This window comes from Mytilus californianus, unplaced genomic scaffold, assembly GCF_021869535.1.
Source record: "Mytilus californianus isolate M0D057914Y unplaced genomic scaffold, xbMytCali1.0.p SCAF_36, whole genome shotgun sequence".
NCBI classification, from domain to species: domain Eukaryota; kingdom Metazoa; phylum Mollusca; class Bivalvia; order Mytilida; family Mytilidae; genus Mytilus; species Mytilus californianus.
In genome coordinates, this window is record NW_026262686.1 from 1,877,171 (window position 1) to 1,894,149 (window position 16,979).

Consider the following 16,979-nt stretch of genomic DNA (forward strand, 5'->3'; position numbering starts at 1 on the left):
TTTCAGGTCAGGTGAGCTAAAAAAACTTGAGAATTTTTGTGGGATTGTAAAAAAAAATTACTTATACAAGTAAATTTTTGAGAAAATTAAGGGAAGATTATTCAAACACAATAATTAACTTATAAATATAAGTATATAATTATTTACTCCTTCAAGTAAATAATAATTACTTGTACATGTAGTACCTCTGACTGACAGTGAATATTGTTGATATAAATATTTAACAACAGAGTATATAGGTATATTTTATTAGGTATTGGCGATCATGCAATATAACATAAGTATATAGATAACAAAAAAAGTATAACCTGCATACAAAATATCTTATTCCCAACCTCTTATTATAGTGATAACTGCTTCCCCTGAACTATTAGATCACGTATACTGTTTGAATAGACTTTCGTTTTATAAATTACTGGAGGACGTCAATGAATTTTCCTGTGACCTGAGTTCACATATAAAAGTTAGCTACAATCCTGCAGAAATGATTAAACAAGAGTAAACACATAGAAAATGTATCGCCTGCTTTACTTAATATAAAATTTATGCTGATAATCTTAGTCTTAATTCAGGTATAGCATAAACTTGATATTATCAATGAACCTTGAAATTTAGGTCAATGTCTGAAAATTTCAGATATTTCAGAATATGTATACACCTTAAATCTGAAAAAAGGACTATATCAAGAAAACTTCTAATTGATTAAAGAACCCAGAAAATAATATAACTAAATAACAAGATTGTCTTACATAAAATAAATCTTGCTTTTTCAGTCTACCTTTGAAAACACAGTTAAACATGTGACTCTTTCTAAACAAATCAAATTAGCTAGAATATTATACAAAATAATAAAATATCTAGATAAAAAGAATGCTTACCTAAAATGAATAAAGTTATTAGATTAATGAAAATCCTGTGAACCTACACCTGGTACATTAAATAATGTCAGGTTCCATTGATGAGGATCCCAGAAGATAATAACGAAACAAATTAACAGAAAATACATATGGCTCTAACTTTGATTAAGGTATTTAGTTATAATGATGAACTGTAGGAGGTATTGCACCGACAGTTTTCTGTACATCAAGAAATCACAAAAAAATGATCTACAACAGAAATAAACTTTACACAACTTAGCTTAGTGTCAGTCTGTCATTTCAAAAGGTCAATAGTTAGATAAACTTCGTTGGGGGACTGACAGATGGTCAGAACAAAAGCTATGTTTCTCCATATATAATATGAGTAAATACAGGGAAATCCATTTCCTTGTTTTTAAATGGTGATATAGCTCTCAGTTTCAGGTAAACTTTGTTGGTGTACTGACAGATGGTTAGAACAAAAGCAATGTTTCTCCATATATAATGTGAGTAAATAAAGGATCCTTGTCTTTGTTTTTATATTTAATTGGTAATATAGCTCTCATTTTTATTACTTAATATAAAATGATTGGCTTATTTCTGCAGTCCTAATTAATATCAGCTGGAGTCAGCTTATCTCATTCAGAGTTATCTATTGACAGTGTCCCTCTTCTTTGTGTCAACATTTTCTCTGAGGACAAAAATCAGGTGTTGATAACAGTCACTGTAATCAATAAGATAGTTTTATCTAATTGCCAGTAATATGTATGTTTCATAGCAAATGTATTACTCCCTGAAGATTTGCAAAACCTATGGTGTTTCTAAAACAGATTGCCTGTATTTCACTTAAAATGGAAAGCAAAAATGATTATGAACTGATTAATAGGTTTAACATAACACACAAAACATAAAACAATTAAACTAACTTCCTTCAGTATTTTTACTTAAAAAAATCACTTCCATATCAATGCCAAAATAAACTTTGTTATTGTAAATTAGAAAAAAATGCCACAAACTTGGTTATAATGATACAATAAAATTAGGGATGTCAACAAGTACACAAGTACTTGAGTATGGCTCTGTAGTACCAAGTATCAAATATTAAAAAGACACTCCATTATTCAGTTTTCTTTAAGCATGTAAAGGATGTTATCCTCCACTTTTCATTTTTTTGAATTTTTCTTCACCGAGTTGATATTTCTAAATAAAATAAAAATTAATTAATCATAAGTATTTTTTAGTAATTTTCTGTGAGGTATTGCTCATTAATTTAACTGATAATTTATTTTGTTTGATATATCATTCTTATGAAATAGAACTTGAAAAATAGGTAAAACAAAAATCTGAATACATAATAGGTATGCATATACCAAACAATATTGTTTCTTCTTCAAAAGATACAAATATCTATTTAAATATTATAAATGCATTATTAAGCAAGGCCTTTATTTTGAAGATTTCCTCTACTGTATTCATTCTAAATATATTCACACTTGCAACAATCAAAGTTGATGAATGATCCTGAACGACTAGAAACTATGTTCACGATGTGACACTTCCTCTATCTGAAAAACAAAGTCAGATAGTTCAATTCACTACATAAAAATAAAACAAGAGGCTCCAATGAGCCTACCTGACTGTTCAACAGGCATTTTTGGATACCACAAAAATCAATCAACCTGAACCCCTCATATAAAGTCATATTTCTCTCTAATATCAGATTTTAAGTAAACATGCATAGTTTCGTTTCTCCGAGTAGATAAGAAAATCTAATTTCCAAGTTTTAAAGCATTGTAAACAAGTTTTAATTCTTTCTGCTGAATGCACCAGATTTTTAAGTATTGTTACCAAGCGTACTTATTTAAAACAAGGAGCCTTGTTGGCCAAGTGGTCTAAGTATTTAATCTTTAGTGACCACTAGCGTGTCAACACTGAGGTTGTTAGTTCAACCCTTCATTGACAAGGCGTGCTTCACTCTGATCTTGATTGACAAGGACACCCAGTTTCCCTGCTAAGGTCTGTGGTTCTCTCTGGGTACTTTGGCTCCCTGAATAACCAAAGTGCTTGTGAGCACTAGAAGGTAAAGATTGCTTTCATTTTACAGTGTGAATTTAAACTATAACATGGCATTGTATTAAGTCAAAACCAACTTCTATTATGGACAAAGGAAGATAACTCCAATCTTAATATTACTTTTCATTGCTTTTTTTGTTTTTTTTATCAAGTATGGTTAAGCACATGCACATCATTTTGTAACTTAAATATTTGAGTAGACATCATCTATAACTGTTTGCCATGAACATGGTTAGGATCCAAATAATGTTCACTTTTCTGCACTATGTTGTGTGCTCTCAAAGGTAGGAATGAGGTCTGTGTAAATATCAAGTCAGTGAAATAAGGGTTTTAATTACATTCATGCAATCTTTACCCAAAAACTGTCTACCATAACATGTCAATGTGTGCTGAAACAGGTGTTTTTAACCAATAATCAATCAATCTTTCAAATGGGTTTGAACAAATTAACATTAAGTGTTATTTAAGTCTGGCTGGTCAGTTTTTACACATACCAATTTATTTTTCTCTGATTTTATGCATACCAAATTATTTCTCTCAGATTTCTTACAAATCAAATTACTTTTCTCTCTAATTTTTTACATACCAAGTTATTTTATACATACCATGTAATTTCTCTCTAATTTTATACATACCAAGTTATTTTATACATACCAAAGTTATTTCTCTCTGATTTTTATACATACCATGTAATTTCTCTCTGATTTCATACATACCAAGTTATTTCTCTCTGATTTTATACATACTAAGTCATTTCTCTCTGATTGTATACATACCAAGTTATTTCTCTCTCATTTTATACATACCATGTTATTTCTCTCTCATTTTATACATACCAAGTTATTTCTCTCTGATTATATACATACCAAGTTATTTCTCTCTCATTTTATACATACCAAGTTATTTCTCTCTCATTTTATACATACCAAGTTATTTCTCTCTGATTATATACATACCAAGTTATTTCTCTCTCATTTTATACATACCAAGTTATTTCTCTCTGATTATATACATACCAAGTTATTTCTCTCTGATTATATCAGGTTTAAAGTCAGGTTTAATAGCCTCATTAATTTCTGCTGCATACATATCCAGTCTTTGTGTCATCTGTTAAAAAAATTGTTTTAAAGTAACTTAATTGAAGAAAGGAAACTTTAAAATTTTGAGAATCATACCTCCACATTAAAAGGAACTGAAATGACAAGCCTATTTTGTTGTTAAGTTTCAGTATCTGTAAAATCTTAAGTTTTACCTGAATCAATCACTATAAAAGAGGAACGAAAGATACCAGAGGGACAGTCAAACTCATAGATCCAAAACAAACTGACAACGCCATGGCCAAAAATAAAAAGACAAACAGACAAATAATAGTACAGATGACACAACATAGAAAACTAAAGACTAAGCAACACGAAACCCACCAAAAACTGGGGGTGATCTCAGGTGCTCTGGATATAAATGATTGTATCCAAATTGCACCTATTTTGACAGTTTTATCACTCACTTTTAATTAGATCCAGACAAAAGTTTCTATTCTGTGTTTATTTTGTAGATGTATCCTTTATAACTGTATAGTTCCACATAAATAAATATGAATCCATACTGAATCAGAAAAATGGGTTTGAACCTCCAAACAACCAAAGATTCAGAAATGAGTTGTACCTAGATTGTATCCATGCTTAAATCACATAGATCTGTTGAAATAAAAACTGGAGGCTCTCAAGAGCCTGTGTCGCTCACCTGACTCTACTTATGTAAAAATAGATAAAAATCATAACAGATACCCAAATAATAATTGAGGCCAAATTTGGTTTTATATTGGCCCCGTAATTTAATAAAAAATCCTGGTGGCCATCTTGAACAGTAAAGTAGCAACACTTCATCAGCACCTCATAAGGAAAATTTATGCCATGTTTGGTTTCATTCCATTCAGTGGTTCTCTAAAAGAAGACATTTTTATGTATTTCCTATAGGGTCCTATGTTAAACTAATTCCCCCTGCTGGCGGCCATCTTGGATGATGGAGCGGCTTCAAAGTAACAACAATTGGTAAGCATCTCATAAGGAACATTCATGCCATGTTTGGTTTCATTCATTTCAGTGGTTCTTTAAAAGAAGACATTTGTATGTATTTCCCATAGGGTCCTATGTTAAACTAAGTCTGCTGCTGGCGGCCATCTTGGGTGATAAATTGGCTTCAAAGTAACAACACTTGGTCAGCACTTCATAAGGAACATTCATGCCATGTTTGGTTTCATTCCATTCAGTGGTTCTCTAAAAGAAGAAATTTGTATGTATTTCCCATAGGGTCCATGTTAAACTAACTCCCCTGCTGGTGGCCATCTTGGATGATGGATCGGCTTCCAAGTAAAAACACTTGGTCAGCACCTCATAAAGAACATTCAAGCCATGTTTGGTTTCATTCCATTTAGTGGTTCTCTAAAAGAAGACATTTGTATGTATTTCCCTTAGGGTCCTATGTTAAACTAAGTCCCCGCTGGCGGCCATCTTGGGTGATGGTATGGCTTCAAAGTAACAACATTTGTCAGCACCTCATAAGGAACATTCATGCCACGTTTGGTTTTATTCCATTCAGTGGTTCTCTAAAAGAAGACATTTGTATGTATTTCCTATAGGGTCCTATGTTAAACTAATTCCCCGCTGGTGGCCATCTTGGATGATGGATCAATTTCAAAGTAACAACACTTGGTCAGCACCTCATAAGGAACATTCATGCCATGTTTGGTTTCATTCCATTCAGTGGTTCTCTAGAAGTTCAAAGTGTAAAAAGTTAACGATGACAACGGACGCCAAGTGATGAGAATAGCTCACTTGGCCCTTTGGGCCAGGTGAGCTAAAAACGAAATTTTGTTTTTTTATTTTGCCACATTTTTAGAACAATTTGACATTTTTCCATGCTTACTTTTCATTTTGTAAGCTACTTACTCTGAATCCCCACTTATCTTTGATTTGTCTACATAAGTTAAGATCTACTTCAGCTACCAGTAATCCATCCTTAGTTCTTGATAAACCCTGAAAGGAAAAAGAGGTCTTTTGTTAAGGAGGACCTTGCAAGGGAACATCATACATTATTTCCCTTCTACGAGCTCGAGGGAGCATGTTTAATTACTGCCTGCTGCATGGTAACACACTTAATTACTCTATGCTGCCTAGGAACATACTTACTTGCTCACTGTTGCATGGGTATATATACTCTTAATAGCCCCCTGTTACATGGAAATGCTTAACTACTCCTTGCTGTAAGAGAGCACACTTAATTCTTTGCTGTCTAAAATAATATTTTTTATTCCACAAAAGGAATGTAATCAATTGACATGATTAATGATAAAAGGCCCTAATATTGGTTTCAACACATTTTTTATTGTATCATAATGAGTATTTATTAGACAAGTTAATTTACTAATTAAGAAAATGATAATCTAATGTATATAATTTAATATAATTAACTATTGAAAAATGATCACACAGTAAAACCAAATTGAACAACAGTATTCATGGTATTTGATCGACAAAGATGTATTGATTATAAGTCACTGGTGTATTTAAGTGATTATAGTTTATTACTTTATATAACATTATATTAAAACACCCAGTCAATGGGTAAATATACATTATTTATGTTATCTATTTTAAAGAAATAAGTTTTATTTAATATCTAGTCAATAATTTTCCAGCATGCCATGCAGATGACATGTCATATTTTCCCTCTGGCCATCATATTATTCATGGTACTGTCAAAATACTGACCTTCATCATGTTCATACACAAAGTACAAATTATTAAAATTCTTGTTATCAGGTCAATTGTCGTACAGTATTTCCTGTAATTATACCACTACATATATTCTCTCTTTCTGTTCTGAATAAACTTTTGGGTATTTACTATACCATACTAGATATACCAAACATACTCAAGATGTTGACTGACCAGTATACCAAATACAAATTGGACTATACTTCAAAACTATATAAATCTAAAAAATAACTCAACTAATATATTTTGCATTTGCCATGTTTGCCGTGCGGACGAACTAGCCGGCATTTAATATGATATAATCTGACATTATGTGACGATACATATTTATACAGTACATCAATCGAAAATGATAAATTTGACTAACAGATTTGTCCATCCTAGTCTATATTTTAGAAACAATATAAAAGATTCTATTCCTTGAATCTTTATCTCCGTCATTAGTGATGAATGCCACCCAGGAAAAACAATAAAAAATAATTTCATGGAAACCTGTAACTCGAGGTAATGCCGACACCACTTCCAGAGAAAGCGTCAAGTCCAGCGCTTAAAAAACCAAATACAAAAATAAACAGCCACTGTTTATAACATACTTATATATAAATATATACACTTGTAATTTGAGGTTTACTATCGAACATCCACGGCTAGAATGAAGACCTTAACACAAGACAATACATTTGGCGCCAAACCATAAAAAACTTGACCATTGGTCATTCTAAACACGTGACTACACTTAGTCTTGATGAACCGTACAATACATTATTTTTCTACTATACTACGAAACGCAGAAAAATGATATTAACCCAACACCCTTCCTTAATTTATATATCAAGAGTCTGACAGGATGTTAATCACATACAAATGTTCATCTGTATAAGTTGCATTCTAACCAAGCAAAGCATACTCTGGTTACTATCACGAAACATTGTTCATTATTTTCTATTTTTAGTAGTGGTGACTGACCCGATAATCAATAGGCTTCTTCCCCTCCCCTATATCTTCATCTCTATAAGTTTCATTCTAATCAAGCAATGGAAAATGCACCAATCATTGTTAATTTTTTTCTTCTATCTTCAGTAACAGTGACCTTAACCTTGGACATTTTGACCCCCAAATAAAATGGTTTTTCTCTTCCCTATATTTTTCATGTGTATAAGTTTCATTTAAGTCAAGCATGGGAAACTCAAGTTATCACCCAGAAACAATTGTTCATTTTCTTTTCTATTTCTAGTAACAGTGATCGTAACTTTTAACCTTTTTGAACCCAAAATCAAAAGGCTTTTTCCCTCCCAACAGACCGATGGATGGAAGGACAGACAGACAGACAGATGGATGGAAGGACAGATAGACAGACGGATGAAATGGAGGATGGGAAGATGGACAACAAGACCAAAACAATTACTATATACTCCTGAAAAATAATTTTGGGAAGCATATAGAATGTGGGTATAAAATACAAAATAAAGACCCTTAAATTTACCTCTTTACAGTTTATGAGGGTAGGGTAGAGTTTCAAATGAGAGAGAAAGAGAGAGAGAAAAAAGAAAACAAGACAGTAAACAGTTTAACTGAATAAAAACATTAAACAAAGAAAGCACATTATAAAGAAGTAAGTTTGGTAAGGGTCAAAGGAGTAGGGGCAATAAGGCCCTTATTTGACCCAAATATTACTGCCAATTTAAAAGTTATCATACATATTCCAAAATTTGTCCTATCTAGACTTAGGTACAAGGTATTCAGAAAAAAACCACATATTTCACATTTAACGAGTTACCATGACAACAAGCCATGACAAAATTTGTATATTTTGTAAAATTTCTTGATTTTCCTTGTTTTTTCATCAAATTTTAAGTGTATTTTAGATTGGCAAGGTATGAGCACATCCAAGAAACAACTTTATATTTGGTGAGATTATGTCAATAGATGTAAGTAAGCTTCTCTTAAATTATTTTGTTGTTTCTTGGCTGCGCATGATGTTTCAATAATGGAAATAACGATAGAAAACTGCATAAATTCTGTATTTTTCATCATTTTCATGAAAACGGTACATATTATGACGTAATTGTGACGTCATCAGATAAAAAATCTTATGTTTTTCATTTATATTTCTTGACTCTATGCTTTTCTAAACATGTGCCAATTTGAAATAGTTTTCAAACATTTTATTTTCTTGGACCAAAACTGGGCCTTAATGCCCCTTCTCCTTTGGCCTGAATACATGTATTAAGTCTTGTTTGAAGATAAAAAATTATTTTAATTGGGAAAAAAGACATGTAAGAAAGAGAAATAGAACTTCTTTTGTGTAGCTTTTCTTATATAGGCTTAATATTTACAACCCAAATAGATCAAAAGTAGAGATTTTGATGAAAATTGACAAAATCTTCTGAATTTCTATCAATAATAAAGTACATTTAGACCTAGGAAACTTAGAGTGCAGGCTTTGACAAACTAAATATATAAATCAGATATGTAAAATGTAATAATCAACAATTTGTTGAAAGATCTTTCTCGTCAACACATGAGCTCTACGTTTCCAGTAAAAAAAAAAACAATGGAAATTGCCCGTTTTCATTATTTTTTGTGGAAAATCAACATGTGTGCTATTTGTGACGTCATGAAAAGAATGTTAATACACAAATTTTCAACAAAAAAGTTCTACCTAGTCAATTTTTATACGACCGCAAAAAAATTTTGCGGTCGTATATTGGTATGACGTTGGCGTCGTCGTCGGTGGCGTCTTCCGAAGACACATTGGTTTTCGCACTCTAACTTTAGTTTAAGTGAATGGATCTCTGACATTTTACCATAAGGTTCAATACCACAAATGGAAGGTTGGGATTGATTTTGGGGGCTTTGGTACCAACAGTTAAGGAAAAAAGGGCCAAAAGGGGCCAAAAATAAGCATTTTTGTTACTTCCAGACATAACTTGTGTGTTAGTGGATCTCTCTGACATTGTACCACAAGGTTCCATATCACAAAGGGCCAAAAAACAAGCATTTTTCTAGTTTCAGGACAATAACTTGTAAGTGTATGGATCTTTCTGAAATTGTACTACAAGGTTCCATATCAACAAGGGAAAGCTGGGATTGATTTTGGGGGTAATTGCCTCAAAATTTTAGGAATTAGGGGCCAAAAAGGGGAAAAAAACAAGCATTTTTCTAGTTTCAGGACAATAACTTGTGTGTAAGTGTATGGATCTTTATGAAATTGTACTACAAGGTTCCATATCACAAAGGGAAAGCTGGGTTTGAGTTTGGGGGTAATTGCCCTAAACGTTTAGGAATTTGGGATCAAAAAGGGGCCTAAAAACAAGCATTTTTCTAGTTTCCAGACAATAACTTGTGTTCAAGTGTATGGATCTCTCTGAAATTGTACTGCAAGGTACCATACCACAAAGGGAAGGCTGGGATTGAGTTTGGGGGTGATGAATCATAAGGGGGTTCAAAAAATTTGGGGGAGGGATTTTTTTTTCCTTTTTTTTTCTTTTAAATTTTCCATTTTAAATTGGTTATTTCTGATTTATATATAAAAGCAAATAATAATGATATGGTTTGAATAGGTAAATTAAAAAATTTTAAGTTCTTAGACCACATTCATTCTGTGTCAGAAACCTATGCTGTGTCAAATATTTAATCACAATCCAAATTCAGAGCTGTATCAAGCTTGAATGTTGTGTCCATACTTGCCCCAACTGTTCAGGGTTCGACCTCTGCGGTCGTATCAAGCTGCGCCCAGGGAGCATTTTATTTAACTATGATTCATTGTTTATTGGTCAATAATTACTAATATGAAATTTGAGCTAGAAATAAGGGCCATTTTAGAGCCTTATCGGACCTACTCCTTATGTCTTATAAACTAATGGTAGTCTTAATTTCAGTTAATGAAGGGTATTCTTACCGGGGTTCTACTGCCATCTGGTGCTGCCACATAACTCGAACCTGTGAAAGACATCAACAGAATTCAATTAAACATCAACAAAATAAAACATATTTTTGAAAAAATTATCCTTAGAATAAAGCTTCAAGCTAATAAAAATCATATTCTCATATATATGTGGATAAGTCATTGTAAGTAAACTCAAAAGAAGGTAAAAATAGTATTTTCAGGTTTAAAATGTCACTTTGGAATTTAGAAGATGATATACCTTACACTGATTCCAAAATAATAAAGTTTGTATTAATTCTATATCATATTATTGTTGACATAACAAATTTATTTATTTTGTAAAAAATATTTCCATACCCCATGTACTCCTTACAACAAAATTATTATATTTACCTGTGTAAGTTATTTTATTAAACACCATTTTGTCCAAGGTTATAGTTGTCTTTCTGATATTGTTTTACATCCCCCCCCCCTTTTTTTTTATTAATATTGTATTTACATAGTGTCATAGATCAAATTTATTAGTTCAGTTTATGTTTATTTGTTTTTGTTAAAATGTCTTTTGATTGAGTTAAGCCATTTCAATTGATATTTTATAGTGTGTCTTTCTATGTTGTGATGTTACATTCAGGTTAGGGTGTAGGTTGGCGTCTGTTAAAACGTTTTAACCCACTGCATTTGTTTGCACCTGTCCTAAGTCAGGAACCTGTTGTTCAGTGGTTGTTGCTTGTTGATGTGGTTCATAAGTGTTTCTCGTTTTTTATGTAGATTAGACCGTTGGTTTTCCTGTTTGAATGGTTTTACACTAGTCATTTTTGGGGTCCTTTATAGCTTGCTGTTCGGTGTGAGTCAAGGCTCCGTGTTGAAGGCTGTACTTTGACCTATAATGGTTTACTTTTTACAAATTGTGACTTGGATGGAGAGTTGTCTCATTGGCACTCATACCACATCTTCTTATATCTATATAAAGTTATTTTCAGTGTCAATTCAGTCATTGGACCATGATCTAGTGAGCAGGGCCTGAACATGGTCGACAAACTGAGATGTACAGACAGTAATGTAACTTTATAGAAAATATCGTTGTTTATTGTAAGTTGTTCCTATCAATACAACTTAAGCATAAAAACTTAACATTGAATATAGCTAATTAATTCAAAGTCACTGGACCATGACCTAGGGGGCAAGGCCTCAAAATTTAAATAGTTGTCAAACTGATATGTACTGATAGTAATGCAACTTTATACAAAATATTATTGACCTATCACAAGTAGTTCTTATCAAACTGATTTAAGCAGAAAAACTTAACATCGAAAATTGCTAATTTAAATTCAAAGTCACTTGACCATGACCTAGGGGGCAAGACCTCAAAATAGTCATCAAACTGATATGAACCAAATATTCTCCATGGAAATGAGATGTCCTTATGCTTACTGCATACCAATTATCATTGACCTACTACTAACGGCTTCCCTTAAACTGACCTAATCACAAACTAATATATGTAAACTAAGCAAAGTTTCAAAGTCAATAGACCATGACTGAGTGGGCAGGGCCAAATAATCTCCATGGTAATGAGATGTGCCAATGCTAATACAACTGCATACCAAATATCATTAACCTACCACTAGTGGTTCACCATAAACAAGACCTAATCACAAACTAATACATTGTTGACGCTGCTGCCGGAAACAGCATACATGTACCTATGTGTCGCTTTTTGACTCAGTCAAGGAGAGACAAAAATGGTAAAATTTTTCATTTAAGGGCAATAACTCCTATAAAAAGTCTTTAACAGTTTTGATGTAAATGGACAGTAGGTAGATCTCAACATTCTGAACATTTTTGCCTTGTCCTTGTCAAAATTTCTCTATTCAAGAAGTTTTCAATATAATAGAAAAAACTTTAATACATTTTTCCCTCTGTTCTATTTTTACCCATGTTGGTTGGCAGGTGGCGTCATTGGACACATATTTTTGTAACTTGATACATGTACTCCATGATAATTGTGGTCAAGTTTAGTTTAATTTGACCAACTTATTTAATAAAAGATTTTTAGGTAAAGTTAAAGGTTGAGGGCAATGACAGATGCCAAGTGATGGCCTAGCAAGCTAAAATAAGAGACCGGGACTCATTGTGACCTCTTCTGGCTGATACATCTTTTATCATCAATCATGCTTTATGACTATAAACTGATTACAACTTAATGAAATAAAAGTTGATCGCTATTTTATCAATATGACCTGCAGATATTTAGACAACTTACTGTAACTGTATTAGAATAATCAAGATATTTTTACTATACCAAGATATTTATTCATCCAATATATATAGTATGTCAAGAGATTACTTTTTTCCCATTTAAAATACTATGGATAAAAGTTCCCAAGAAATGACGGATAAAATTTCCTAATGACAAAATGTATTGTAAAAATAAGAGAATCAGATAAACTTACCATAGAAATGGCCAAAATCCTTGTGAGCTGAAAAAGAAATCTCTGTTTAATGTTTCCAACATGTCTAACAGATAATATTGTGAAAATCATGTGGTATAGACTGCAATGTTGACAACTGTGGCACATTCTAAAGCATGCAAAGATTGTTAACTTCATCAGAAGTCTTCCATAGCTCAGAACACTACCAAGTCTATAAGTAAATTCTTTTCAGATGTTGAGCAACTCAAGATTGTCAAGCAAGCATGTACATGTAAATAAATAATGACCCCACCACTCTTGATTGAAAAATTTATCATTTTTTAGAAAAAATTGTCCAAATTTGTTTTATATATTCAGTTAAGGTCTGCTTCAGCTTTATGGAATTTTGCCCCCCCACCCCTTTCAAAAATCCTGGATCTGCCTCATTACCCCCTTGTATCACAAAGCTTTATTTCACTTAACACCTGCAGGTTAGGTGGTTTCACTTGGAACAAGTTTTTATGTCACTGCCATATTAGAAACTTTAAAATCACAGCTGTGACCAACTGAGATCTTCAGCTCATATCTAAAAGTAAAGCTATTTTGTCACAAGGTCCACATTACTTGCCAAGGCCATGGATAGGATCTAAAGAATGTTTAACTCAATGCATTATGCTAGGTAAGTTTGAGATGAGGCCATGAATATAACTAAATATAGATGTCAAGCCAGTGACTATAGGGTTATGAATGAATTTAGTGCCAATTACACATTATGGTAAAAAAAAAGATTTAACTCACCTTTTCTTCCATCTGCTGAGGTAAATTCATTGGGAAATTCTTCCTGAAATAAAACATCTCATATTTATTGTAAGTTTCGGTATTATTAATTCCTTTTTTCCTTACTTAATATATTGACAAACTTCAATTGATCATAAAGTTTAACATAATAACATCTCAGTGAACTAGTATACATTAGTTTAGGGGTTATCTCAAGCCCGTCTCTGGGTGTGGGATTTTCTCGCTGTGTTGAAGACCCATTGGTTGCCTTAGGCTATTTTCTGTTCTTTGGTCGATTAGTTGCTCTTTGACACATTCCCCTTTTCCATAATCTATTCTAGTCAATGGGTCATGTGACAGTTGAACACAAAAATGGCAAGAAAATAAAGCATGTAGCTCCCACAAAGTCTATACAGAGAACCCTGCAATACCTGGCAGCATTATTTGTCTAAATGAAACAACACAGTTCCAATGTCTCCCACTGCAGCAAATATTTCATTTGTTCAAAGGGATTATGACTCCAATAATTTTCCATTTCAAGTGCAGTGATCATTTAGATTTCAAAGACAATGGTTATATAATCCATTGATATATATATGATTTTATCTAAAACTCAACAAGAAATGAAGGCTTGAGATTGCTTACAATTTTCCATATACATGATATAAAATGTAAAAAAATTATAATAAAAAAAGAAAATGTATATTTATAAACCAAGTAATTGCATTTTAAAAATTGTTAACCATGTGTTAACATTGGTGTTTCTATTTTAAGTCTAACACAAGCATGCATGTGTTGTCATACTTTGCTTACTCCCACTCATTATTCTAAGTTTCTGAAAATAGACCAATCCAAAAAAGGGCTTATACATTACAACTGGTCATTGTTAAGCTGCTGATCAAATACAAGTTGGTCCATTCCATAGTTACTGAGAAAATGACATGCAAATACCGATATATGATTTCATTTAACACACTGAACAATTTAAAGTATCAGCAAACAGGAAGTAGATATCTGACAGACAAAAAGACAGCAACTCATCAATATCAAGCTGCTGACCGAATATGATTTCATTGTCTTTTAGTGCTGAATCCTGAGTAAAGTGTTACTAACGGTAATATATTTATTGAACAAAACAACAAAAAAGGTTGGATAGTAACAGACAAGGTGATAACAATATATATCCAAGTGGGGGAAGAATATCAAATGCTTAAATTGTCAAATCAGGTAAAAACTTACTGTTCCCACTCTGTTAATAGCCACTGTAAAATAATGATTTGCAATGGCAGCATTTCTAGCCTCTATTGGCCACATAGGTTCACTGAAAATATAAACAGTGGCAAGAGTTAGCAATAGTGTCATTTCTAGCTTCTATTGGCCACATAGGTTCACTGAAAATATAAACAGTGGCAAGAGTTAGCAATAGTGTCATTTCTAGCTTCTATTGGACACATATAGGTTCACTGAAAATATAAACAGTGGCAAGAGTTAGCAATAGTGTCATTTCTAGCTTCTATTGGACACATATAGGTTCACTGAAAATATAAACAGTGGCAAGAGTTAGCAATAGTGTCATTTCTAGCTTCTATTGGACACATATAGATAGGTTCACTGAAAATATAAACAGTGGCAAGAGTTAGCAATAGTGTCATTTCTAGCTTCTATTGGACACATATAGGTTCATTGAAAATATAAACAGTGGCAAGAGTTAGCAATAGTGTCATTTCTAGCTTCTATTGGACACATATAGGTTCATTGAAAATATAAACAGTGGCAAGAGTTAGCAATAGTGTCATTTCTAGCTTCTATTGGACACATATAGGTTCATTGAAAATATAAACAGTGGCAAGAGTTAGCAATAGTGTCATTTCTAGCTTCTATTGGACACATATAGGTTCATTGAAAATATAAACAGTGGCAAGAGTTAGCAATAGTGTCATTTCTAGCCTCTATTGGCCACATAGGTTCACTGAAAATATAAACAGTGGCAAGAGTTAGCAATAGTGTCATTTCTAGTTTCTATTGGACACATATAGGTTCATTGAAAATATTAACAGTGGCAATAGTTAGCAATAGTGTCATTTCTAGCTTCTATTGGCCACATAGGTTCACTGAAAATATAAACAGTGGCAAGAGTTAGCAATAGTGTCATTTCTAGCTTCTATTGGACACATATAGGTTCACTGAAAATATAAACAGTGGCAAGAGTTAGCAATAGTGTCATTTCTAGCCTCTATGGGCCACATAGGTTCACTGAAAATATAAACAGTGGCGAGAGTTAGCAATAGTGTCATTTCTAGCTTCTATTGGCCACATAGGTTCATTGAAAATATAAACAGTGGCAAGAGTTAGCAATAGTGTCATTTCTAGCTTCTATTGGACACATATAGGTTCATTGAAAATATAAACAGTGGCAAAAGTTAGCAATAGTGTAATTTCTAGCTTCTATTGGCCACATAGGTTCACTGAAAATATAAACAGTGGCAAGAGTTAGCAATAGTGTCATTTCTAGCTTCTATTGGACACATATAGGTTCATTGAAAATATAAATAGTGGCAAGAGTTAGCAATAGTGTCATTTCTAACCTCTATTGGCCACATAGGTTCACTGAAAATATAAACAGTGGAGAGAGTTAGCAATAGTGTCATTTCTAGCTTCTATTGGACACATATAGGTTCACTGAAAATATAAACAGTGGCAAAAGTTAGCAATAGTGTCATTTCTAGCTTCTATTGGACACATATAGGTTCATTGAAAATATAAACAGTGGCAAGAGTTAGCAATAGTGTCATTTCTAGCTTCTATTGGACACATATAGGTTCATTGAAAATATAAACAGTAGCAAGAGTTAGCAATAGTGTCATTTCTAGCTTCTATTGGACACATATAGGTTCATTGAAAATATAAACAGTGGCAAGAGTTAGCAATAGTGTCATTTCTAGCTTCTATTGGCCACATAGGTTCACTGAAAATATAAACAGTGGCAAGAGTTAGCAATAGTGTCATTTCTAGCTTCTATTGGCCACATAGGTTCACTAAAAATATATACAGTGGCAAGAGTTAGCAATAGTGTCATTTCTAGCTTCTATTGGCCACATATAGGTTCATTGAAAATATAAACAGTGGCAAGAGTTAGCAATAGTGTCATTTCTAGCTTATATTGGACACATATAGGTTCATTGAAAATATAAACAGTGGC

At 32.6% G+C, this 16,979-nt stretch overlaps 1 protein-coding gene across 2 annotated transcripts in view; it reads right to left on the reverse strand.

Moving 5' to 3' along the window:
* Positions 1-232: 232 nt before the first annotated feature.
* LOC127736785 (beta-ureidopropionase-like) overlaps positions 233-16,979 on the reverse strand; it is a 34,528-nt gene continuing 17,781 nt past the window's right edge. Inside the window, exons 9-15 of one of the 2 annotated variants that reach the window (XM_052247384.1) lie at positions 15,020-15,101; positions 13,802-13,844; positions 13,046-13,072; positions 10,605-10,645; positions 5,876-5,962; positions 3,947-4,037; positions 233-2,422 (exon numbers count right to left, since the gene is read on the reverse strand). In XM_052247384.1, coding sequence (XP_052103344.1) covers positions 3,951-4,037; positions 5,876-5,962; positions 10,605-10,645; positions 13,046-13,072; positions 13,802-13,844; positions 15,020-15,101 — 367 coding nt within the window. In that variant the 3' untranslated portion in view covers positions 233-2,422; positions 3,947-3,950. Of the gene's footprint in view, positions 2,423-3,942; positions 4,038-5,875; positions 5,963-10,604; positions 10,646-13,045; positions 13,073-13,801; positions 13,845-15,019; positions 15,102-16,979 lie in introns of both variants that reach the window. The other variant, XM_052247383.1, reaches the window with a different exon arrangement.